Source organism: Haliotis rufescens, unplaced genomic scaffold (assembly GCF_023055435.1).
Source record: "Haliotis rufescens isolate VD_foot unplaced genomic scaffold, xgHalRufe1.0.p SCAF_14, whole genome shotgun sequence".
NCBI classification, from domain to species: Eukaryota; Metazoa; Mollusca; class Gastropoda; order Lepetellida; family Haliotidae; genus Haliotis; species Haliotis rufescens.
This window is the reverse complement of record NW_025963824.1, coordinates 23,385,871-23,411,407: the sequence shown is the minus strand read 5'-3', so window position 1 is coordinate 23,411,407 and position 25,537 is coordinate 23,385,871. Positions and strand designations below refer to the sequence as shown.

At 39.9% G+C, this 25,537-nt stretch overlaps 1 protein-coding gene across 2 annotated transcripts; it reads right to left on the bottom strand.

The window, feature by feature from the left end:
* On the bottom strand, window positions 1–21,029 carry LOC124131214 (dnaJ homolog subfamily A member 1-like). Of its 2 annotated transcripts, none has more exons than XM_046494317.2 (6): window positions 20,753–21,029; window positions 12,294–12,466; window positions 10,704–10,992; window positions 7,796–8,023; window positions 6,233–6,463; window positions 1–4,945 (listed from the first exon to the last, which is right to left on the bottom strand). In XM_046494317.2, the coding sequence occupies exons 2-6, from the start codon at window positions 12,423–12,425 to the stop codon at window positions 4,626–4,628; spliced, it is 1,200 nt and encodes a 399-aa protein (XP_046350273.1). In that variant the 5' UTR covers window positions 12,426–12,466; window positions 20,753–21,029; the 3' UTR covers window positions 1–4,625. The 2 variants fall into 2 exon arrangements, with proteins under 2 accessions (XP_046350273.1, XP_046350274.1); XM_046494318.2 differs by lacking the exon at window positions 20,753–21,029 and adding an exon at window positions 13,891–13,909.
* Between the last annotated feature and the right edge of the window lie 4,508 nt (window positions 21,030–25,537).

Sequence of the window (25,537 nt, the reverse complement as noted above, 5' to 3'; positions counted from 1 at the left end):
AACGTTTTATTACTTATTTATTTATGACAACCTTAAAGTAGATTCTAAACACATACATGTCATAGATTTCCAATAAATAAATACTGATGAAAATGTAACTCTTAAAAACCACTCTGACCACAACAAAATGATTATTTCTTATGAGTTTTCCTGACAAAGATAGGAAGATAAAATTTTAAAAGCAACATTGTTAAAAAAAATATTCAATATTACACCTTATTTTTTCTCAACTAATAAGTAAACTAGTGATGATACGTTTTAGGTTTATTTTCTGAATAATTTTTTACAATTATTGCCAAACATTTTGGTGACATAAGGTCTAAAGATTGTAATATCAGGATCCCCAATCTTAGGCTTTTACCACACTTTTACCATATTCCAACAATGTCCCAGCAAGGCGCCGAAACAAGATCTCAGGTTGGGAATCAAACACTTAACCAGGCTACCAACCACCCTTTCCTAAATAAGGGAATTGTTACATTCAGCAGAAAGATATACTTAGTGTGATGTGGTCTTATGGATATACAACACACAAGAATGACATGAGTGTATATACAATGATGTCTTCCATAATATGTTTCTACCTCTCTTCTACCTTGTCATCCCAGGCTTAGAGTGAGTTAGTTCTGTGGATTTGGCCATTGTCATAACTATCATGGCCAGCAGATGCTATATACTTCACTCACCCACTCCTAGCTGTCTGATTGCAGATTTATGGTCGAACAACATGAGATATATTCACAGAGAATGGTAGCAGTTTTAACCAGATACAGATACTAAGTCAAACCATTTGTTTGCTTGGGTTTACTTATTCTTAACGAAACATTTCAGATTTATTTTATCTGCATAAGTTGATGTGTGTGCAGTGTCAGTTAAGCTGGTCTTGTCTGTCTGACAGTTCAATATGACTTCTTTATATACCATATATGACTGTAGCCAAATTTTGAGGACCAGAAAAAAGATTCTGTAGAAAGGGGTCGGCCTATGTAAAGGTTTCACTTTCATCAAACTCTTTTTCTGTTGGTACAAAGTAGTTTTATTATGTCGTGATGATGGAAGTTTGCATTTCTGAATTGTTTTTAAAAAAAAATTCTTTTAACAGGTTGGTAGATCTGTAAACCAATTAAAAGAAAGTATCCCCTCAGTAAGTAATATTTGTGGGTTATAAAAAATGAATGTTCAACACATATAAAAGTACTTACACAGATCTACAACAGTCTTGGCACAACTGCTGTAATTCCTATACCTGACCTACACCAGTTACAGTGTGATACTGTTGTAGATCGGTGTTCCGATACCTCAACATAGAAGTGTGCCAGTTTTACCCCGACAACCATCATAACTGCCCTACTTTGAAATAGACGAGTGCTACTACACTGGTGCTAGAGTAGTTGTAATAGTGTTCCATAGCTTCACAGTAATCTTAGTGCTATAGTGAGTGAGTGAGTTTTTACGCCGTTTTTAGCAGTATTCCAGCAACATCAAGGTGGGGGACACCACAAATGGGCTTCACACATCGTACCCATGTCGGAAAACGAACCCGGGTCCTCTGCATGATGAGCGAACGCTTTAACCACTAGTCTACCCGACCGCCCCTGTTAGAGCTATAACAGCACATAGCTACACTTGACAATTTAAGCCCTGCATGAGATTCAGAGGTATGCTGCATAAGTCAGTGATGCATGGCAAGCTTGTGACACATATCACCACTGTCTTAGCTCTAAGGGAAGTTTGCATAAACCTGACATGCCACTAGATTGTTCTGTTTTGATTATCAACTACAGGTTCACAATTTTTTTTGACTTGTCAAAATGTTGATCATTGATATATCAATTGATGTCAACAATATACAACATTATTCTGACTGTAACATACACTAATGCTATCTCAAGGTTAGATAAAAATACCAAGAAATTGTCAAAACTTGTTGGACACTATTATACCAGTTGATTAAATATTCATAAACATACTGATTTCATAACACAGAACAAGGTTATTCCAGCATGTTTCTGAGCATCTTAACATTAAATTGGCAATACAAACCCTGAAGAAAGTTTGAATTAAAAATCTTTAATCTTTGGTATCGTGAAACCCACACTGCCACTTACAATGTGATTTGGTAAATATCCTGCGTATCAGTTTCCTTGTTCTGTGTTCAGGACTTCCAGACTATCTCCTGTGAACTGATACTTTGTAGGAACTCCCATCTAGCAAAACGGAAACTTATCTCCCCGGACACATTATATGTGTGGTCAAATATCCTAAATGGAGACATTGCATCATGCACATGAGTAAACATCCTGGAAGATATCATCACACAGAAATTAAAATTGGCAATCAACATACTACATACAAGACTGTTAAACAAAAGCAAGAAATATTGTATATTTTCTGTATGCCATGTATAGTAAGGGTAAATGAAATATTGTAATGGCTAGTTCGTGTGAGTTGCTGCTGGCCCTTCTATGACTAAATAACAAAATCCCACAATGGGCTTAGTTTAGTTACCACATAAAAAATAGAATTAAGGTATGATGATTTTGTCGCGAGGAAAACTTGCCGGGTTAACCCCTCTTCATGTTGAACACCAAGTGTGACTAATCCAATCTTTAATCCAATCTATAATCTTCATGGAGAAGGCATTATTACTGATCCAGTCAAGGCGACATAAACCAACTACACACATACAACTGTCATAAATCTATGTTACATAAGTTTATATCAAAGTCGAACAGGATAACTGCTATCAATCTGCTTATCTTACTCTAAGTGGACCAGCAGGATCACATTATCAAAATGCTAGCAAAAAATCTTATAAAAAAGCACAACTTACAATAGTCATGTCTGTGCTTTGGGTTGGTACTGACACAAGACAATGTTTGATGTGGTTATGCCTCATAGCAATCAGTTATATTACATAAATGACAAGGACTAATTAGACCTGTTTTGGCCCATAAATGTGCATAATTTAAGAAACAAGCAAAACATTTGGAAATTGTTGTGAAATTTATTTGATTTGTTTAAATAAAACCAAAAAATTAAAATAAACAAGATGTTCATTTCAACACTTGCCATTTTCAGATAAAGAACAGAAAATGTAAAGGCTTGGACCAAATGTGTCCAAAAGGCTGATTTTAGGTGTTTTCAAGTAGCCTTTTTATTTTTGAACATGAGCAAATCATTGATCCAAAGTTCTCTTCACTGATGTAAATAACATCAGAACAAAGACATGGTACAAACTTCATCTTGGGTCACGGCCCTGCTCATCGAGTTACTGTCGAAGTTTGATAAATCAATCCTTCGCCTTAATACAGCATTTAAAATGGGCCAAAACAGACCTTGATTCTACCTTATTTCTTCGGGAAGGAATGGATAAAAACAACAACATTTCTACGTTTTTAATGGCACATTTAGATAGTCACACAAGAAAATGTCATAATTGTGTATCCATACTGCACAGTATTTTCTCGGTTACTGCTTGGATACAAAGTTCTTGGCCAAGCATCTCCCAATTCACCCTTAAAAGTTACCTGTGGCTGTTATACATTGAAACCCTTTTAACCTGGACAGTTTCGTTGCCAGTGAAATCGTCTAAATAAAAAACAGGTAAACACATATCGTAAGTAAGTGTAATGTCCCTTTAATAATATATTGTGTTCCCCGAATCTTGTCAGGAAGGAGGGGTTTCCAGATTAACAAGGTTTCACTGTAGAACAGAGATTCTCAAATACTGCATTGGATCCCAGTCGACCGAGGGAGGTTTGGGTGTAGGGTGTATCGCAAACAATGGCTCCAAATGCAAGGGAGTTAACTCTCTCAGCATGTCGTCAACTTATGAACTGTGCCTCAAATTGAGGGAGGTACAGGGTCCTTGAAATTGCCTCGATGATAATCTAGGACCAACTTAAGGACCCCTTGACTCTCATGAATAAGCATTAAAAATAAACATAAAATCATCATTAATCACATTAATTCTGGGCCAACTTCTTTAGTCAAGACAGTCTTGACAGTCACTAGTTTTGAGATATAGGATCAAGGTCCAGAAGGAAAAGGAAATGTGTTGTGTCAGGATAAGAAATAATCCAAATTATATTTGCGATTCAGCTTGCAAGTTGGGTTACAATGACTGGGACGTCTGAACTTTTGTGTGTCTGTCAGCAGACACAGATAAACATCCAGCTAAAACACGACTTTTATATATCAACCCATTCAGCAATGAAAAAAACATATGAACCAATCTGTTTTTTTGGTTTCTCCCTCCCAGCCCTCCATTTTCCCTGTCATGGAGGTGTCTCACGATGCCAACCATTCTTGTTCATATCCTTAACAACAGAAAACATATCAGTTTCAGGTTATTTATTTTGGTTTTTCTATTTCCTTGCTCCCGCCTGTTCCCTCTGAAGCTGGGAAACGCCCAATAATATCTATCAAATAGTCACCAAATCAGTCACCAACTTGCAGGCTGGTCTTATCACGTACACTCCACTTCATGTCTTCACAGACTATATAATATACTATAATATAAGCCCAAAACAACAGACAATCTAATTCAATACATCTGATATCCATGATATCATATTGTCCTGAAAAATGTTCACTTGTTCATCTGTTAATCATCTTGATGGTTACTGAGAAGCACACTGTACACGCTGTTGGCCGGGGTGATCGTCATCTTCTTCGTAAGCCTGCCGATGCCTTGAATTCTTGGCAGCATTGGGGTCAAAGTTCACCAGATCACATTCTTCTGCATCGTCAGATATAAGGACCTCATCGGGTTTGGGCAAAATGTTGCCGATAACCTTCAGTTGTTTTTCTGATGCAAAGTTGCTCTTTGGGAAATTAACAACCATCTGTACAACAAGACGTCCCTTGGAGAAGGGATCCCGGTAGATGGGCATGCCCTCATTGAGAATACACTTCACATCCTCGTGCTTCACTACTTCACCTGGAAAGAGGAAGAAAGGATGTAAAATAAACCCTCTCCGTCAATTGGAGTTAACACGCTTTTAACAGTATTACAGTTATATCATGGCGTGTCAGCTTAATGTGGGCGGATAGCCTGAAGTGATGCAGGTCTCTGACGTTTACCACTTCGGTGAAACCCACGAGAACGGGTAGGGTGCTGACAAACCTAGAAACATAATTGGGGCAAACCAGGATTCAAACCCACAATTATAGATTTCTGGTGTGTCCATGGGACGCAACTCTTCACAATAGCACCTTAGACCACTGGGCCACCCATGCCCACATCTCAAAAATATATAAAAGATATAATAATAAAACCTGGGCCATCAGCAATCTAATCACATCATACGACAGGCATAGGCTGCTGGGAACAAATTCTGAGCAGGATCGCGCACACATTGTACTCCTTTGGGTCCACCAGCCTCTTGGGCATGACAAGAAACTGCCTTAACCAATAGGCTACTCCACCTTCCCAGTATACCCGTGAAGATCGGGGTTAGAACTGGTCTTCAGCAACCCATGCTTGTTGTCAGGGGTGACTAGGTTGATGCATGTCATCATATCACAACTGCGTAGATAGATCCCCATGATGTCAATCACTAGAATGTCTGGTCAAGACTTGATTATTTACAGACCGCCATCATATAAATGAAATATTGCTGAGTGTGGCGTTGAAAACAAACAAACAAAACCTCCCCACAAAGAGGTTGGTGTGGTTCATAATCTACATAATTTTGAAATAAATGAGAGTGGATGGAATTTATTTGTTTGAGAAAATAAGATTTTATGTCTACTTGATAAATTTAATTTTTACATGTCAAATTTGAAACACATGGTATCTGACAAGGCAAAATGAACATTGATATAACCCGTTACATATTACTTTTGATTAAAAATTGAAAGAAAACGTTTGTGAGAGTAAATAGTGCCAAGTCCCAGCCAGGCCACTTCTTTCCCAATGTAGGCCACTACTGGACAAGAAATAAGCGCACAGAGCCTAATTAGACTTGAATCCAAAAGATTGGGCCCCCAAAACATTTTGTAAAGTCTCTGGTAGACTAACATTTAGTCTATGAAATCTTACATTACACAATACTCTTCTCTCCTCTAAAATTCAAACAAATAATTTTCCTGATGCTGATTTCATGTGGAATAGAGCTAGCTAGAGCGTCCTGCTTTCGTATACGTATCTAGATTGGGTTTTCTTTCCATATAATAAATATCTTCCACACTCCAAGTCCCTGGGTGTGTAGCATGTATGACTCACCTGGATGACTTGTGATCTTGAGAACTCGATTGTCCAGTGTTTCAACAGGGCGGACAAACCCACACAAGGCTTCTACCAGTTCTAAATTCATCTTCATTACGAGGTCATTGCCATGGCGCTCGAAGGTGTTGTGTGGTTTCTGGTCCAGGACGATGATGATGTCACCAGGTTCCAGGCCTGGTTCTTGGTCCCCCTCCGCTGTGAATCGAATCTGCTGCTGGTCCTTCATACCTACAGAACACAAAGGGGATGTCACCTACAGAACACAAAGGGGACGTCACCTACAGATCACAAGGGGGCGTTACCTACAGAACACAGGGGACGTTACCTACAGAACACAAAGGGGACGTTACCTACAGAACACAAAGGGGACGTCACCTACAGAACACAAAGGGGACGTCACCTACAGATCACAAAGGGGACGTTACCTACAGATCACAAAGGGGACGTTACCTACAGAACACAAAGGGGACATTACCTACAGAACACAAAGGGGACGTTACCTACAGATCACAAAGAGGATGTCACCTACAGAACACAAAGGAGACATCACCTACCGAACACAAAGGGGACGTTACCTACAGAACACAAAGGGGATGTTACCTACAGAACACAAAGGGGACGTTACCTACAGAACACAAAGGGGACGTTACCTACAGATCACAAAAGGGACGTTACCTACAGAACACAAAGGGGACGTTACCTACAGAACACAAAGGGGACGTTACCTGCAGAACACAAAGGGGACGTTACCTGCAGAACACAAAGGGGACGTTACCTACAGAACACAAAGGGGACGTTACCTACAGATCACAAAGGGGACGTCACCTACAGATCACAAAGGGGACGTTACCTACAGATCACAAAGGGGACGTTACCTACAGAACACAAAGGGGACGTTACCTACAGATCACAAAGGGGATGTCACCTACAGAACACAAAGGGGACGTCACCTACAGAACACAAAGGGGATGTCACCTACAGAACACAAAGGGGATGTTACCTACAGAACACAAAGGGGACGTTACCTACAGATCACAAAGGGGACATTACCTACAGATCACAAAGGGGACATTACCTACAGATCACAAAGGGGACGTTACCTACAGATCACAAAGGGGACGTTACCTACAGAACACAAAGGGGACGTTACCTACAGATCACAAAGGGGACGTCACCTACAGAACACAAAGGGGACGTTACCTACAGAACACAAAGGGGATGTCACCTACAGAACACAAAGGGGACGTTACCTACAGAACACAAAGGGGACGTTACCTACAGAACACAAAGGGGACGTTACCTACAGAACACAAAGGGGACGTTACCTACAGAACACAAAGGGGATGTCACCTACAGAACACAAAGGGGATGTTACCTACAGAACACAAAGGGGACATTACCTGCAGAACACAAAGGGGACGTTACCTAAAGATCACAAAGGGGACATCAACTACACAACAGTGTGGGGATCACTAAGGGACATCAACTACACAACACTGTGTGGATCAATGACAGACCTTTCAACCCTCCCAGTAAATCTCCAACATGATCTGTACTTGCCTTTGTCTATATGGACTTCTAGTATCTTCCTCTCCTTGATCACCTTGTTGCCGATGCACGTCTTACAACGCAGTTTGGGGTTGATGATCTCCCCTTGACCTCGACACTCGGAGCACCGAGACTGCACCTGCTGCACCATGCCGGGTGCGAGGCGGTGCACCTGGATCATCATGCCCGAACCATCGCACCTGCTGCAGGTGATCACAGCCCCCACTGCTCCACCGCGCCCTGATCAAACACAGTACAGCATTCAATAGAAATAGGCCTATTGAGCACAATGCAAACTAAGTGTGTGAGTATTGTTTTATGCCACTTTGGTAATATTCCACCAATATCACAGCAGGGGATACCACAAATGGGCTTCATATAGCGTACCCATATGGAGGAATCGAAATCCAGCTCTTAGGTGTGACAAACGAACACATCAACATTTGGCTACTTGACTGCCCCCCAGTTGTTTGAACAAACTGAAATTAGGTAGGTAGTGTTTTTATTTGGTGTTTTTTTACATTTAGATTATCATATGAATACAGATGGACAATCGGACAAGGCAATTTATAGGCAAAAGGATATTTAAAAGAAAAAAAATATGTTTAAAACAATTTCAGTCAGAACTATTTTGCAGAGTGAGATGGGTTACCTGAAAAAACAGCTTCTTTCATTATGGCATAAGATTGGTTGGTTTGTTTGTTGTTTAACGCCGCACTCAGCAATATTTCAGCTAATGACGGCGATCGATGACATGTATCAACCAAGTCAGCGAGTCTGTCCACCCGATTCCCGTTAGTCGCCTCTTACGACAAGCATAGTCACCTTTTACGGCAAGCATGGCATAAGAATAGAAAGATCCATCACATATGTTAAAAATATAGTGGTTCAGTGAGAGTGGTCTTCAACAAGCTATATCAGAGTAGCCTTTAAATGCAGGATAACTAGTGATTGATATCATGAAAAAAGCCTCATGTCATCATATGCCAGAGGTGAGGTGAAATTGGGTTTAGCGTCGTGTCCAAGATTATTGCACTTATATAGCAAAGTGTGTGTGTGTGTGTGTGTGTGTGCGTGCCTGTGTGCGTGCGTGCGTGCGCATGCCAATTTACAGTGCTACCTCACTGAGATACCATGCCTCAGTTTAACATGAATACCCCACTCAGACACAAGGCGGTCGCTCTACCACAAGACCAGGGAGGCGGTCATCAAGGGCTAGACAAACCAGTGGTTGAGAGTATGAGCAGCATCCCAGACCCAAAAGGGTACATTATCAAGCAATCAACATGTCACAGAGACTAACACCTCGACCTATTGTGGTGAGCAACATGATTGTAGTTCTAACAAAGACCTACAATGACATATGCATACTTTCTGGAGGCAATATTTTCACACTGTTTCAAAAACACATGACCTAATTAATGGCCCATCAGACCTTTCGTACTCGGTCAAGGAAGAGCACATTAATAGTTCCTGAACATCAACAAAGCACATGTGCATCTCCCTACTTCTGTAGTTGTCATGGTAATTGCTTGTTTCAGTTTTAGTTTTGTTTCCTGTATCATTTCTATCCTCTTCAAATACATACACATGTCACCCATTTCAATTTAGCAGTGGCCCACTAACGAAAAGTTAATACCAACCAAAACAGAGTTGAAAGATAAATTTCGTGGTTTAAGCTGAGAGCCTGAAATGTTTATATACGACAGAATTTTTTTTCCAGAATTTAATTGCCTATAAGTAAGGGTGCATATAACACACGAGTGCATATTATACGCAAATAAATAAGTCTTGTGTACATTGATCAATCAGAAGGGGTGTTAATTAGGATTGTTCATCTCCCAATATATTAACAAATAACGCTGTGAGCGCTTTTATTAGAGCGGGGCGCTTATTACGTCGAATATGGTATGCGACATGGTATATTTAACAAGTATATGCAGACTAATTGGGGCAAAAAACAATGTTGTTTAAATCCCTTATTTTCTTAAATATAGAGATATTTTAATATAACATCCAATGCATAACTAAACATTAAAGCATCTTCTTGTATGTTAGCCCTGTTGTCCCGGCTGTCGGTGAATGCAAGTCAACACTGCCAAGCAATCACATTATTTATTCCGGAATACTCAATTCCTTTATGTTATACTTGGGAAAACACTTTTCAAGTAAAGTACTAATTCTAGTATTCTTTGGGGTTGTGTCCCATCCGGGATTCGAACCCACACTCTCAGAATGAGGCACCTAATCGACAGCACACTCGGTCACCGAGCCTTGCACATTATTTGTTCCTACACTTACCATGCTAACATGACTTGGCAAATCTCTCATTACCAATTTGGGAATTTTTACTGACATATACAACAATCACGGGGCCTGTTTTTTGTCTATATTCCAGTTACATGAATAGGCATCAATCCACCCAATGGGGATATGGTGGGGTCCACGGAATTGGGGCATGCACCAAGTCAGCGAGCCTGACCACCTGATCCTTAGTCACCTCTTATGACAAGCATGGGTTGGTGGAGATCAATTCTTCATGTGTTGGCCTCTGTCTGAATACAGAGCTACAGATATGCAGTGTGTTTCCGTAAAATACCCCCCAAAACTATTCAAAACCCAATTACTTTCAATTAACTTGCGTACAGAAACGCATGCATTACATGGAAAACTCAAATGTATAAAAACAGCACGCGTAACAAGCCAATGAAGCTTTTTCGGCATGTGTACAACAGAGCTAATCTCCGAAACACAATTACGAGCAAATTTACTTTCCGAGTCAAGCCTATATTTAGAACCGAGCTCTGTGAATAGACCTAGATACACTCTGGCAATATGTATTATACTTCATGAGAGAAGTTTGGTTGAACATTACTTCAGTTGTATTGAACCACTCTTGTTAAAACATACAATAACATACCTTCACAGTTTCCGCAAATAACATTTTTCTGCAAAGCCAGTTTCCGTGTTGCACCATTGTACATTTCCTCCAGAGTAACCTTGACCTTGTGCACAATGTCCTTGCCCTTCGAAGGCCCCCTTTGCCTCCGCCCTCCTCCGTGGAAGAACATGTCAAAAATGTCCATGGGGGAATGGAAACCCTCTCCTGACGTCCCTCCCCCCTTGATAGCATCTTCCCCTCCTTGGTCATAAATCTGCCTCTTCTTTGGGTCGGACAACACTTCGTACGCCATGCTGATCGCCTTGAACTGTAAACAGACAGCATTCCATTGAGTGTCCATATTAGATAGCATACAATCAGATGATAACAGAGTGAGTGAGTGAGTGAGTGAGTGAGTGAGTGAGTGAGTGAGTGAGTGAGTGAGTGAGTGAGTGAGTGAGTGAGTGAGTGAGTGAGTGAGTGAGTGAGTGAGTGAGTGAGTTAAAATTATACATCGCGTCAGCAATATCACAGCCATATTGATATTGACAACAAACTGGCAAAACCACCAAATTTTGAGATGGGGTGCCCTGATTTATGGACAGTTTGATTGATGTATGTCGACAATAACATTTCAGGCCCAGGTGGCACAGAATATTTTGTTAGTCAGTATTTAAAGATATTATTTCTTCCTTTTTTCATCAACACATTATAAACAGAGCATCCAGAATGGGAAGTGAACAAATTGGTTTCGGCATAAAACCTGAGGACCAACCATTTTTTCCTGCATTATTGGGAAGGTGTTTTTTTTAATAAACATATCAGGCCTACACCCTCTCCCTACCAGAATATCAACTTGCCAGAACCTATATTGATTGTTTTTATGTATCTGATCATACATAGAGAATCTCACCCGAGTGTCTTTTGATATCAAATATATCAACACTCGTTGATAAAAGTGGAAAAATCCGAGGCTTGCCGAGGATTTTTGCCACTTTTATCAACGAGTGTTGATATATTTGATATCAAAAGACACTCGGGTGAGATTTTATTTATCATCCAACATCATTCTTTCAACTTTTTCAATTTGTAGACAGTAATTAGCAGTGTCTTCAGTGTAAAAAGTACTGCAAACAGCTTCAGTAGCAGAGCCATTAGTGATGTCATTTGATTGTGACGTCATGGTAACCAGTGATGTCACAATGGTCTGCAAAGCATTGTGATGTAATTTCATTGCAGCGATATCTACAGTGTAGATATCGCTTGATCTCATCCAAGCGATATCTCCTGTGGGAGCCAGTTTTGGATGATAAAATACGATGTATATATACGATAAGTAATAACATCCATAAATTCATATTTTGATTTGATTCTACTGGTTTTTATTTTTATTTTGTTTTTAAACGCCGCACTCAGCAATATTCCAGCTATAGGACCGTGGTCTGTGAATTTGAAAGTCTCGACCATACAATGCAAAGATTGACATCATGAGCATAGATCTACGCAGTTGGGATACAACGACATGCCGCAACCCAGTCAGCAAGCCTGACAACTCGATCTCCTTAATCACCTCTTACAACAAGCATAGTCATTTTTACGGCAAGACGTAATAATTATGATGTCACTGACCTTCTCTCCCTCATTGGGATTTTTATCAGGATGGTACTTGAGAGCCAACTTCCTGTACGCCTTCTTGATCTCATCTGGTGTGGATGACGGGTTGACGCCCAGTAAGTCGTAGAATGCAGTTTCCTTAACCATGATGACTTGTGTGAGTTGTTACCGGAATATGTCACAGACTCCTACAAAACAAAAACATCCCATTGAATAACACAAATCTGAGAAATAGCTTGTCTTGTTTTTCTTTATACATAAGTGACGGAGGGTCTGTTTTAATGTCATTTTGAACTGTATTTGAATAGTTTAAGCCAAACTCCCCAATATTCTTGCAATGTGGCTGAGGCCTGGGAGTGGAATGATACATTGAACTATTGCAGTTATGTTGTCAACAGACTACAGAACAACCAATAGTTTCAATCGTTGCAACTAGTTGTAATAAAACATAAATTATGCCAATTTCAAACCTGCCTGTGGCCGACTTTGAAATTGTCAGAAATACTTTATTCATTTCTATTACATTGCTTAATATAATTATCAAGCTTTAGATATTGCAATAGTTGGTGTACTACCATCGCAATACTGTCCAGTATGACAGGAAACACATGATAAAAGACGCTATTTGAAATCATCTGATATACTGAGCATGAAAAATTTATATTGTGATATGTATCGAGGAAAGAATTGACTTCAATTTACCAATACATCGGTAATACCGTGCATCCTTAACTGTGATGCATCAATAATTAAATCAATGGTTACACCCATAATAAGGTTATTCTATGGAATCATAGGCCTTCTCATACTACTAATATAGTCTTAACTTGTGTGATAATCAACACTGTCCATGTTCTCCTGTCAACAACCACACACTTCTGAATTCTTTCCAAAGTTATCATCCCTGAAAGTTAGTGAAACTGCTCTTGGACTGAGTTTCACAATTCAGCAATCAAATTTCATATAGAACCATTCATGAGGTTCAAGTTACCATCCAGAAACCTGTCAATCTAACAGATAGATGCTGTGATGTTGCCTGACTTACAGGGATATATCTAGACTGCTTTTATCTTGACTCCGCCCAAGTCTGCAGCAAATGAAATGAAAACATTCCCCAAATTCCAGAATTTCCCAATTAAAAATATGCAAGTTCTAACTAATGTCAAGATGGCTTTACTGAAGTGAACTGTATGTCACCGACACCAAGACTAGTAAACATGGTGGAATAGGCAGTAACCCTTACTTTTACATGAGGTAATGATAAGTTTTATGGATGATCACTTGGATGGTGTTAGAACCTACACTGAAGCGTTGCTCTTAATTGTAATAAAGAAGTTGTTCATCCATAAATCTTATCCTTATGTCATGTGTACGTAGTACTTCAACTTCTAAATGCCTATCAAAGAAGTTATTTTCACATTATTTCATTGAATGCATGATACAATATCTCTGAATTTAAGAAAATAAAACTATGAAAAACAATCCCAATTTATGAACAAAACCACAAAAATAATTGCAACTTGCCTGCCAAGGGAAAGTGGTATGAAATCCAAGATAACTTCCTGACTTACAGAAGCTAGTCTAGTAACATAATCAAAGCATAGTGTCTTACCCCTCTCAACTTCAGATACCGCCGTCCTCACAACTACCAGTAATGCGATACAACCCTGAATCGATTCAATCCAACTTCAACATATTCAACACTCTACAAAACCTTTTTGACAACTACCAACATTCTTTCTCATACAGGTAACTTATAAGGAGGTTAAGCATGTTAAGGCTATTGATACTTTCGTTACCATGGCAACATAATTACAACCTATTTGTTAGCTTAATGAACCTCTGAGCGGATTAATTCCTATTAGTTAACACAATAGATGTCAACCTGGCCCTTTGTCTCAGTTGTTTAAGCTGTCTGGTGAGGAGCTTGATGCAAAGATCAGCACTATTAGGCCTAATTACTTCTTTATTAAGCACAACAGTTGCATATAGACTAAATCAAAATACAAACAGAGATTATTAGCAGAGTCATTATTGGGAATAAAAATTGTACAATGACTTCATGTGCCAAAACTACATTTTTCAGAGCCAACCTGTTTTTTGTGCAAGGAGCTAGACTGGAAGTGAGAGAGTATGGTTTTACGCCGCTTTTAGCAATATTCCAGCAATATCAGTGGTGACACCACAAATGGGCTTCACACATTGTACCCATGTCGGGAATCAAACCCGGGTCTTCGGTGTGACAGGCGAACGCTTTAACCACTAGGCTACCCATCAGCCAGCTTGAGTAAGAGTCGGAGATAGGACATGTGTTAGCATATGTTTCACTGTGTGAACATGGTGAAGTCTGAAATCTTTTTCTCTCTCCAAATACTGCTTCCCCTAGACACGCCAGGGCAAATGTAGATGGGGTGCACACTTTGCTCGGTTGTGCACTATACTCAAGTAGATACTGTCACCAGTTATTATCCAGCTGTAGTGGCAAACAGTTGATTAAATTCAGTCACATATCAAAGATTTTATGGCAACCAAAATGGTCACTTTTTTCCTAATATATGATATTAACAATATGGATACAAGGGTAATAACCTCTTTGTCATATAATGTCAGTCTTACGTATAATCCATGTCTTAAGTGTAATTTGACCCACTGGAGAAACCTTAGAAACCGTGCATGAATAGTGTTCTAGTGCTCTGCCCAATAGTCATGATAGTGACAAGGCAGTTGCAGCCATGTAATCTACAGAAACACGGTGACACAGAGGAAAAGTCCAATCTGAGGATATGGGGATCATTAGTCAATAGTGTATGGAGAAAGAAGGTGTGAAGCACCATCACACTATGGAGCTTGAAAGTAGTTCCTGCTAGATGACCTCATTCCCATGTGTAGCGAGCAGGATATAAGTTTATCGTATGGATTCATCAAATCGATATCACCATCCATGTAGGATAAAATACATTGTCACAACAGATGTCACACTTGCATGAGATGACACTTCTAGTTACCATGGTAATAGGGTCAGAAATACATCTTTTAAGTGTGCCAGGTGGCTCTCATAATCATGACTTAAAGTGCCCTTCTGTGTTTTACCAACAAGATATACATATTGACTGGTAGTTGTTACTTATGCTATTTGTCCTTTTACATGTTTACTTTCCAATGACCTATTTTTGTTTAAAATGTGATTTCTAAGTGTGCTGCCAGGCACCAGGAACTTATATTAACAGTGCAGTTGTTTGTTTACCACCACACACAGCAATATTCCAGTTATAAGATGGCTGTCTGTAAAGAATCAAGTCTGGACCAGACAATCCAGTGATTGATATCATCGGCAGCAATCAACACAATTGGGATACGATGACATGCATCAACCAAGTCAGCAAGTCTGACCACACGACCCCATTAGTCGCCTCTTACGACAAGCATAGTTGCCTCTTACAGCAAGCATGGGTTGCTGAAGACCTATTCTACCCCGGATTTTCACGGGTCCTATAAGTATACAACATTCGGATGTTTATCAGGTAGTGTCTCACAATCAAAACAACCCATTTACTCATACTTAGCCACCAATTCTATGACACACTTACACCAACCCACTCATTAACAGATCCACCCACGAAGCCACCACACCACCCAAACCATAGATTCTGAAATACAGTGACGCCTCAACAGTCCAGACCATATTAGTCTGGAAACACTGCCTACAAGACACTTCTGTTGGTGTCTAAATCTATCTACAAGCATTTGTTAATCTGGATATTTCTTGATCCAAAAAAATAGTGAGTGAGTGAGTTAAAATTTAACGTCGCATCGGCATTATTTCAGCCATATAGCGACGAGACCAAGTTTAATATGTTAACAATTGAATCATTTAGCACAGGAATATTTAAAATCAATTCATGCATACCATTTTTAAAAAAAAATTAATAAAACATATTTGAGCATAACAATAAAATAGTTTTAAAACACGGGCTATAGGCCACCAGCAACCAAAGCTAGGCCACCTCGCTGGGGATCATGGGGACTTACAGTACCTCTGCTTCCTGCATGATACCCCAGCAGGATGGTACGACTCAGACCAACGAGGTGTCAAACTCTTCTCACTCGATCAGTCCCTCACTTGTAGGTTGGTTCATCCTGCCTATGACACAGGTTCAATGTTTACAAAGTGTGTGCAATAAGTGAGTCCCATTCACTCACTCACTCACTCACTCACTCTATCAGTCCCTCACTTGTAGGTTCATCCTGCCTATGGCACAGGTTCAATGTTTACAAAGTGTGTGCAATAAGTGAGGCCCATTCACTCACTCACTCACTCACTCACTCACTCACACGTCTCTGTGGTCTAGTGGGTAGAGCGTCTGCCCAGAGAGTAAGTGAGTATGGTTTGACGCCACATTTAGCAATATTCCAGCATTATCAGAGCGGGGGATACCAGAAGTGGGCTTCACAAATTGAACCCATGCAGGAAATCAAGCCTGGTCTTTGGTGTGACAAGTGAACGCTTTAACAGGACGAATGGACGTCAGTCGTTAAATCCCCGGCTCTGTCATACCAAAAGACGTTAAAAGGTGATACAGTGGTAGAAACTAACAGTTTCAGTCCACTAGTCCTTATAATGATAACATATAGTAAAACCCTTAAAAGTAGCACATTTCTACTAGTCCTTATGATACCTAAACTATTGGGCAGTATGGCAAGGACTGCAGGAGTCGTGCCAATTTCTAACGCTGTGGTACCTCACCTGTTGTTAGTACTTGCTACCCTGTCTGGCGCTTGGCATCTGTGGATTTATTCCTTCTTTTATTCATTCACTCACTCACATATTATTTTATTACTTATTAGTTTAATATATTTGTTCATGATGCCTAAAACACAGGCCTTCCAGATATTATTGTATAGAGGTTGTTGTTCTGAACATTGCTGAAAATCCCTGGACCCGTGAATATATTTAAAATCATCCCCAGTTAGATCACAGTGAGGATAAGGTGAGGTCCTTGAATGTCTGATGCTTGTTCCTAGCAAGTTTTAAAATAAGGTGCCCAGAGGTCCTTGAGGCCTTCTCCTATAAACATGATAAATCAAGGGGTCCCCTAAATCTGTAACATTTTCCAATAGGGTTACGGCAAGGACCAGTTGACTTTCATGCTTAATTTCAAACACTGCAATCAATGAACTTATTTCAGGATCACTGTACATCACAATCACTGAAAACAGCGAGCAATTCCACCTGAAACGTGTTTCCTAACTTGCTATTAAAATGGTCTTACAAGTCTTTCCCTAATCCTAACCGGTTTTACATGTGACAAAACACGCTCCAAGTCACCACACCAGTGCTCCTGACAGCCTTTGAGTATGTACTCATTTGTTATCATTCACAATGGGGATTGCTGTTTTGGTTTGTTTTTTTGTTGTTGTTTTGGGGGGTGTTTTTTTTTGGGGGGGGGGGGTTATTCAATATATTTTCACTCCCTTGGGTACAGTCTAAATGGACATATGTAAACTGATGAATTATTCTTTAATAATTCTCCTTACACTGTGTTTTGGGGTGACTTCAAACACACCTCTGTTTATGTGCTGCCTGAAGTGTGTCACCTGTAACATCAGTATGCTCAGCTAACAACGGGGGACATACTTGCCTAAGTTACAATAATTTAGGCCTGCATTCAAGCATTAAACATAGATCTGTAAACAAAAACAAGTACCCAAGCTTAAATGTCAGCATTTGGTTACTATGCTTAGTGTTGTATTGTTTTTTTAAATATTCCACTCGTATTTATCCACATGCAAGTCAAATGAAGGATTCATGGTATTTTGAGCCAAGCAGACATCACCTTTCTAAATAGATTAGGCTTCATTTCTTTACCACCTCGACACAACACAACTATTCCTTCAATCATGTCAATGGTACTCTCTTCTGGGTACAGACGCCAATGACAAGGTGTATGAAATACCAACAATGTAATGGTGCACCCTTTATTGTATTGCATTCAGATACCTCTCAAAAATGTGTCACATCTTCACTGATCATGCTCAGAGAGGAATTGTAACAATATGTTTAATGAGATTGTAAACATGGTAAAGGGTGGTAGTTTATTCCAACTGCATAAAAATAAATACTTACAACAATGATACTGAACTTTTAAGGACTTGCCATCATAAGGACTGCAACGAATACACCATGAGGCGAATACGATTCGTATCACAAATAAAGGGTAACTAATACAATAACCATGACAACAAATCAGCTGTTGATGTATTACTTGTTATATTCAGTGAAAAATAACAACAAAAATTATTTGACATGGTTGGTTAATTATTAATATATAATACATTCACAAACTGCACTTATCCAGGTACTAGTATCTGCTCAAATACGACAATAACCAGTGACCACAATACTGTCAAATTAAATAAGGGAGTGTTGTCTTTAAAGAAATCTTTGCATGTAATAAGTTCTTATGGATATTTTTAGGTACAGGGTATGTAAAAGAACATGATTGCATATTCGGAAATATTCGATTATGGTGACAACGAATAACAAATTCAATTCATGAATGGATACAGTTCGATTCACCGAATATGCGAGTGAATCATAACAACCCTAGTCACCATTCACTGTTGATAAATTATCAATTTAATGATGTCAATGTTTTAGCACAAATTTAGAGGGCAACTCCAATTGCTACATGTAATTACTCCACAGAGTATAGTGTTCTGCTGCTTAATACCGTACTCTAAGTAATAAGCCGTAATAAGCGCCCAGGGCGCTCTCAAATTACAAATAGGGGGCTCTTATTAGAATATTATTTTGGTGAAAACAACCAAAGTTGAAAGATAAATTTTGTGGTTTTGCTGACAGCCTGAAATGTTTATGTACGACAGATACATTTTACCAGAATTTAATTGCCCATAATTAAGGATGCATATAACACATGAGTGCGTATTACATGCGGATAAATAAGTCTTGTGTACATTGATCAATCAAAAGGGGTGCTAATTGGGATTGTTCACTAGCCAATATATTAGCAAATATCACCGTGGGCGCTTATTAGAGCGGGGCGCTTTTACGTCAAACTATAATCAGACATGTTTATGTGTTAGCTGGACTCTAGACATCCTGGTGACAGTGACAGGGATTTCCTATCAACACATCATTCTATTTATAGGAGTGGTGGGCATGTCTATGACAAAGACTTGAGGGAATCTGCCAAGACATAATTTACTTCTCTCTATATTTTAGACATTATAATGATTATTATCATGATTATTGTCGCTATTTTTTTATCACTATTATGTTTTTTTGTTTTTGCATTTTAATGAGTTTTGTTTGTTGTTTTATCAACCAAGTCACTGCACCTGATCCATTTAGACTTATCACCTCAAATAGCCAGCACAGGTAGCTGGGAACATATTCTAACCAAGGATCGACATGCGGCCTGTTTTACAGTGACAATAAATGGGGATTTTCTGGGTTCAAAAGATACTTTGTGATTAAAGTGTAGAAATTGGACACAGATAATCGGAATCACTAAGAATAATTCAAACAATACATTCTGGGGCATCTTTAGGACTCAATTTAAATTTCATTTTACATGCACAGAATGCAGTATTTTGTACCTGGCAAATCTGTGGGTTATAGCCAACGCGTACACTGGGGATATATACACACACCTACACCATGTACACTACACACTCATTTTTAAAGTGTTTGAAATTAAGTTTGAAAGTCAATGGCTCCTTATAATGTTACACGTTAAGGATTTAGGAAGTTTGAGCACTGCTATAATACATACATAACATTACACAGGCTGTAATATTGTGTTCAGTAAACCCTGCAGACCTGTTGAAAGATTTCTTCAAGTAGCAGTGAGACCCTGTTAATAATGAATTGTCAAGATAACAAAGTTCCAAATTAACGAATCATGGTTATGGAGTCTGTGCACTCTGTGTACATGTAAGTCTAGAAGTAGAAAGCAGTGATTCTCAGGATGGGAGGTTTCCACATGGAGGCTTCATAGTAGTTAATGTTGACTGAAAACCACTGACCTACCTTGCCTACTTGGCCTTCTTTGTATACACCTATTTGGGCTATTTTAAGAAACAACACATGGATAGAATGAAGAGTATTCTCAGATGGCTAAGCAAGGTTAAATGAAAGGATCTGTTTGCGTTTGAGCTATAAATATGTGTTATAAATTAACTCACAGGCAAATTCTGATGTATTCCAGTCAGTCTGTTCACCAGAAGTAGGGATTGATATACTCTAGGCGTATACAGAATGGACAGTACATGTTATGGTTTCATCCTCGACCACAGCCATATTTCGCAATACGCACGACATTGTTCATGCTATTTTATTTTCACATTTTATGTGAGAATAAAATTACTCGTAAAACACTTCAAGTATCAAATAAATAAAGTATTTGTAGTCACGGGAGTCACAAAGAATCTCAGACAGATCGCCCACTTACCTGTGTAAAATCCGAGTCGGTCTCAACTCGTCACGATAATTGATTCTCTAGGCAAGCGAAGACGGGGACTTTCTGAACAGCGTCAGCGGGTCAGAGATTCAGTGGGAATCTTGCTGTGTATTTTGTGTATTAATGGATACAACTCCTCTTACCCAGAAGGACGTGCGTTGTGGCTAAATTTACCGCTGTACTTTCGGTTTTATATTCGTTGGTTATTGTACAAAATTCTCGAACCTTCGCGCATGAGTTCGCTACAGGAAGCCAGCAACAGGAAGTTTGTATTTGCAGCCATGGACCATTCTAAGCTGGTTCGCGGCTTCATTTGCGTTGTTAAAACATGTAGAGACGGAGCCCAGTTACTCCAATGACTCGCGTGCACTTTGATTGAACCAAGAAAAGTCCTTTCGTGCTCACTCGGGTAATTCCGGAACAAGCCGGTCACGCACATGGCAAAAATCGTCGAAAGGGAAGAAACAACATTATTTTCATTGAGCGATTTGGGGTTGTTATTAACACTGCTCATAACATGGGCGGCAAATCAAACGTGTCTGAGGTAAACACTCAACATCAATGAAAAACGCCATTTGACCTCCAACAGTTTACAAAAGTGAACGTAATAGCTAGAGCATGCACATGTATTTAACTTGTTTATTTTTTAAGCATAATGCATACTAAACGTATATATCACTGGATTTCAAGTTCAGTTGATACCATTACCCCAGGGCCCGCCTCCGTGGTCTAGTGGAAAAGCGTCCGTCCGGAGAGCGGAAGGTCCGGGGTTCGATCCCAGGACGCGTCATACCAAAAGACGTTAAAAGATGGTACTTCGTGTTAAGGGGCTAAAACAAGGACAGCTCGGCTCGGAGTCAGTATATTGTGTCTAAGTGGGGCATTCATGTTAAACTGCGGCATATGGTATCTCAGTGGGCTAGCACTATAAAATCGGCATTAGTCCGGACTAGTACAAGCAGCTACACACACACACACACACACACACACGTGCATGTAGGTCGCTCTACAAATACAATCTTGAACGCGACGTTAAAGCCCACCAATTATCTCAGCAATGGGGTCCATTTCTGAGGGTGAAGAAAGGAAACAACGATCCAAGAATCCAAGAATGGATGTAAAGCAGCCAAATACAACAGCAGAAGACGTTATTTATCTCAAAAAACTTTATTGTGACTTCAGTAATTCCGACAATAGGTATGAAGTCACCTCACTTTTCTTATTTAACGCCGCACACTGCCAAATTCTAGCTTTGTGACGGCGGTCTGTAAATATTCGAGTCTGGACCATACAATCCAATGACTGACATCATGAGCATCGATCTACGCATTTGGGCAACAGTGACATGCATCAACCAAGTCAGCGGGACTGACCACCTGATCCCGTTGGTTGCGAAGCTCTTATCGACACTTTTGGCAGAGATTTAAAATTCTTATAAAAATGGAAAGGGTTTTGTGGCTTTTATTTACGACAAGGTTGGGTTGCTGAAGACAAACTCGGATCTTCACGGGGCGAGCAACGCTGCGTGAGAATTTGCGGCTCCATAGAGGACTCAGAGGAGGTTAATAATGGTATATTATAATTTTTTAATTTAATGTTTTACGCTTCCCGTATGCCAAAGTACTTTAGAACACACGAAGGACAGAAATTACTACCAAAAAGACAAAACGTTACCCATTTTTTTTTTTTTTCAATAGCGCAAATACAACCCAGGAACACTGTCTGCAGAGATAGTACCAGCTTGTAGGATTGGATATAGAACAGGAGCAATGCAGGCTCTACAACTCAATTATTGGTGCCACTGACTTAATTTAATTGAATTCAAATGATACACTACCAATTCTAACCGGAATCTTCACGGAGGTACATATTGGGGTGGTGGGGGGTGGGGTAGCCTGGTGGAAAACGCGTTTGCTCGTCACCTCTCTTTGCTGTGAGCGCTCCACAACATGCGTACAATGTGTGAAGAATATTTCCGGTGTCTCCCGCCGTGATATTGTTGGAATATGGCTAAAAGCGGCGTAAAACAATACTTACCTCAAATCGTGCTTCGATCTTTAATGCAACCAGTCTCGAACATTTTCTTGCTCCATTTCACCCGTGCTTTTTCTTGCTGGTTACGGAAAGGGGCAAGTGGTTTTAGCATGGTAGGCTATAGACAGTGATATACACTTTGCTTATTTGAAAGTGAATGTGTGTCCTTTTCTTTGGATATCGTTCTTATACACCACAGTCCAATCATAGTTCAACCTAAAGCCTTCTGTAATCGTACGTCGGGAATAGAGAGGACCATGAACACGACACAGTTGTTCTCATGGCTGTGTGTCAGGACAATCGGATCTTCAACCAGTGTTCTAGTTATTGCAGAGAAAAGTGAAATCTGTATGTACCGACTGCAGTAGTCGGTCTAAGAGTCCCTAAACCATATTATTTTCCATTCCGCCCCGCCCTAAGTGTGATGATACAGTCCTAAATAAAGCAAGTCTAGATTTCCCCCAGGCTCTGAATCTCCCATCTATCTGGGGCCCCTTTTCAATTTAACTATAGTACTTTGTTTCTATTTTAAGAGACTTAGCGCGAGTCTCCGACTGCATGTTGTCCCGGTGCGTATGTTTGCTGCCATGTTGAATGAATAAAAGAACAATTAACAATATACACCAACACCTTCAAGTGTTGAGCTTTCAGTATCGCTATCAACACGTGTATCGGCATCCAGACAGAACATGAAACAAAACACTAAATGGACATGCAAGCAGCTATGCCTATCCTAAGCTGGTAAAGGGAGCCAAGTCCAAAGAGAGTGTTGACGGGGAAAAAAATGTACTGCATGCATGCGTAAAACGCCACAAATCGAAAATTGCAGCAAATTGCAATACGTCACCTGGCGAAAACCCTTGACCTGGCGACAACCGCACCTGTATGGGTATAAACAAAATACAAGTTCACCAACGTGTAAATCGACATCACTAAGTCCAATTAGGCAGTCTCAACTCCATAACACAACTGTTATACCTGTATCAAATATTTCACCATCGAATTACCATGTTTGTGTTATTCCATCAAACATGGATGTATACTTTCGTTTCCCGGGCAGTTTCGTCATCTGTATAGTATCCAATTTGGGTCCAGTGTTGTAAATCAACATCATAGTGTAAAAATAGACAGTCTCATTTCATAACTCAAATCTAATCAAGTGTCAAAAACACCAAAACTTTGAGAATATATTGTCTGTGTGAAAAAATGTATGGTGAATTTTTCGTTTGTTTCCTCTCTCTCTATTCCTAACTGTAACCTTATAAATAAATCCTGCTGTTTTTGCCAGGCAACTTTGGTGACGTTTAGTTTGTCCCGTAAGTGAATGAGTTTGTGAATTTGATTTGACGCCGCTTTGAACAGTATTCCAGTCATATCACGGCGTGTCAGCTTAATGTGGGAGGAAAGCCCGAAATGATGCAGGTCTCAGACGTTTACAACTTTGGTGAAACCCACGAGCACGGGTATGGTGCTGACAAACCCGGAAACCTGATCGGGGCGAACTGGGTAGATATACCTATATATAAGAGCGCCACGAGGGTGAACTGGATCGATATACCTATATAAGAGCGCCACGAGGGTGATTCGAGGACTGAACTGTGTCTTATCTACTTCCCAAGTGCGGATTGGATACCTTTCCGAAAATAACGAATTCCAGCCAGCTTCCAACATTATTGCGGATTCAAAAACGGAGACAGGCCTGTTTCAAGACATTCACCAGTGACAACAGTCTTAAGTTTACATTTGTGAGTGCACTAACATATGTGTCCTGCTACCTAATGCTGCTGCCATGTATTTGACCCAGTGTATTGCTTGTTTTCATTGTAAATCTACGACTGTGTGCCTGAATAGAAATTGTAGCATCTTCGCGAGGCAAGGGAGTTATAGTCAGTTAACTCCCTTGCCCCGGGAAGATGAATTTGTTGAGTATTCATCGATCTCGTGTGGACATTTACTGATTTCGCAAGTCAGTTCGATCTGTAGGTACCAATTTCTGAATTTGACCGTGTTTCAAAAGGAAATCACCTCGACACACTACGCATTTACAACTTAGTGAGTATTTGATGGCAGGAAGTCTCATCTGGAGTCGACCATATATGGTCACGAGTCGGGTCAACGTTTGGTCGGCCTTATAGATGTACTTGTCCTCATGAGACGGAACTGGTCGCTATAATATAGAACAACGAATATACTACGTTATCAAGAAACAAAATCAAATAACAAGACCCAGAAGCTAGACGATGTTATCTGAGGCACCTACCATGTGATATTCTACCACGCATGTATTGCTGTAGGCAGAGCTTCGGATGAGAAATCAACACAACCCAATTAACTTTAAGTTGCTTTCGTACAAATATGCATTAATACGCGAATACTCGTTTATTCAGAAACCAAATGGTAAAGTGAGTGAGTCGGGTTTAACACCGCTTTTAACAATATTCCAGTTATATCACGGCGTGTCAGCTTAATGTGGGAGGAAAGCCCGAAGTGATGCAGGTCTCAGACGTTTACCACTTTGGTGAAACCCACGAGCACGGGTATGGTGCTGACAAACCTAGAAACATAATCGGGGCGAACCGGGATTCAAACCCACAATCATAGATTTCTGGCATGCTCAAGGGACACAACTCTGCACAGCGAATCACGGCGCCTTAGACTACTGGGCCATCTGTGCCCCCAAATGGTAACATCACTGTGCATGCCTGTATGTTTTTACCGATCTTTATTTACTAATTGAATTCA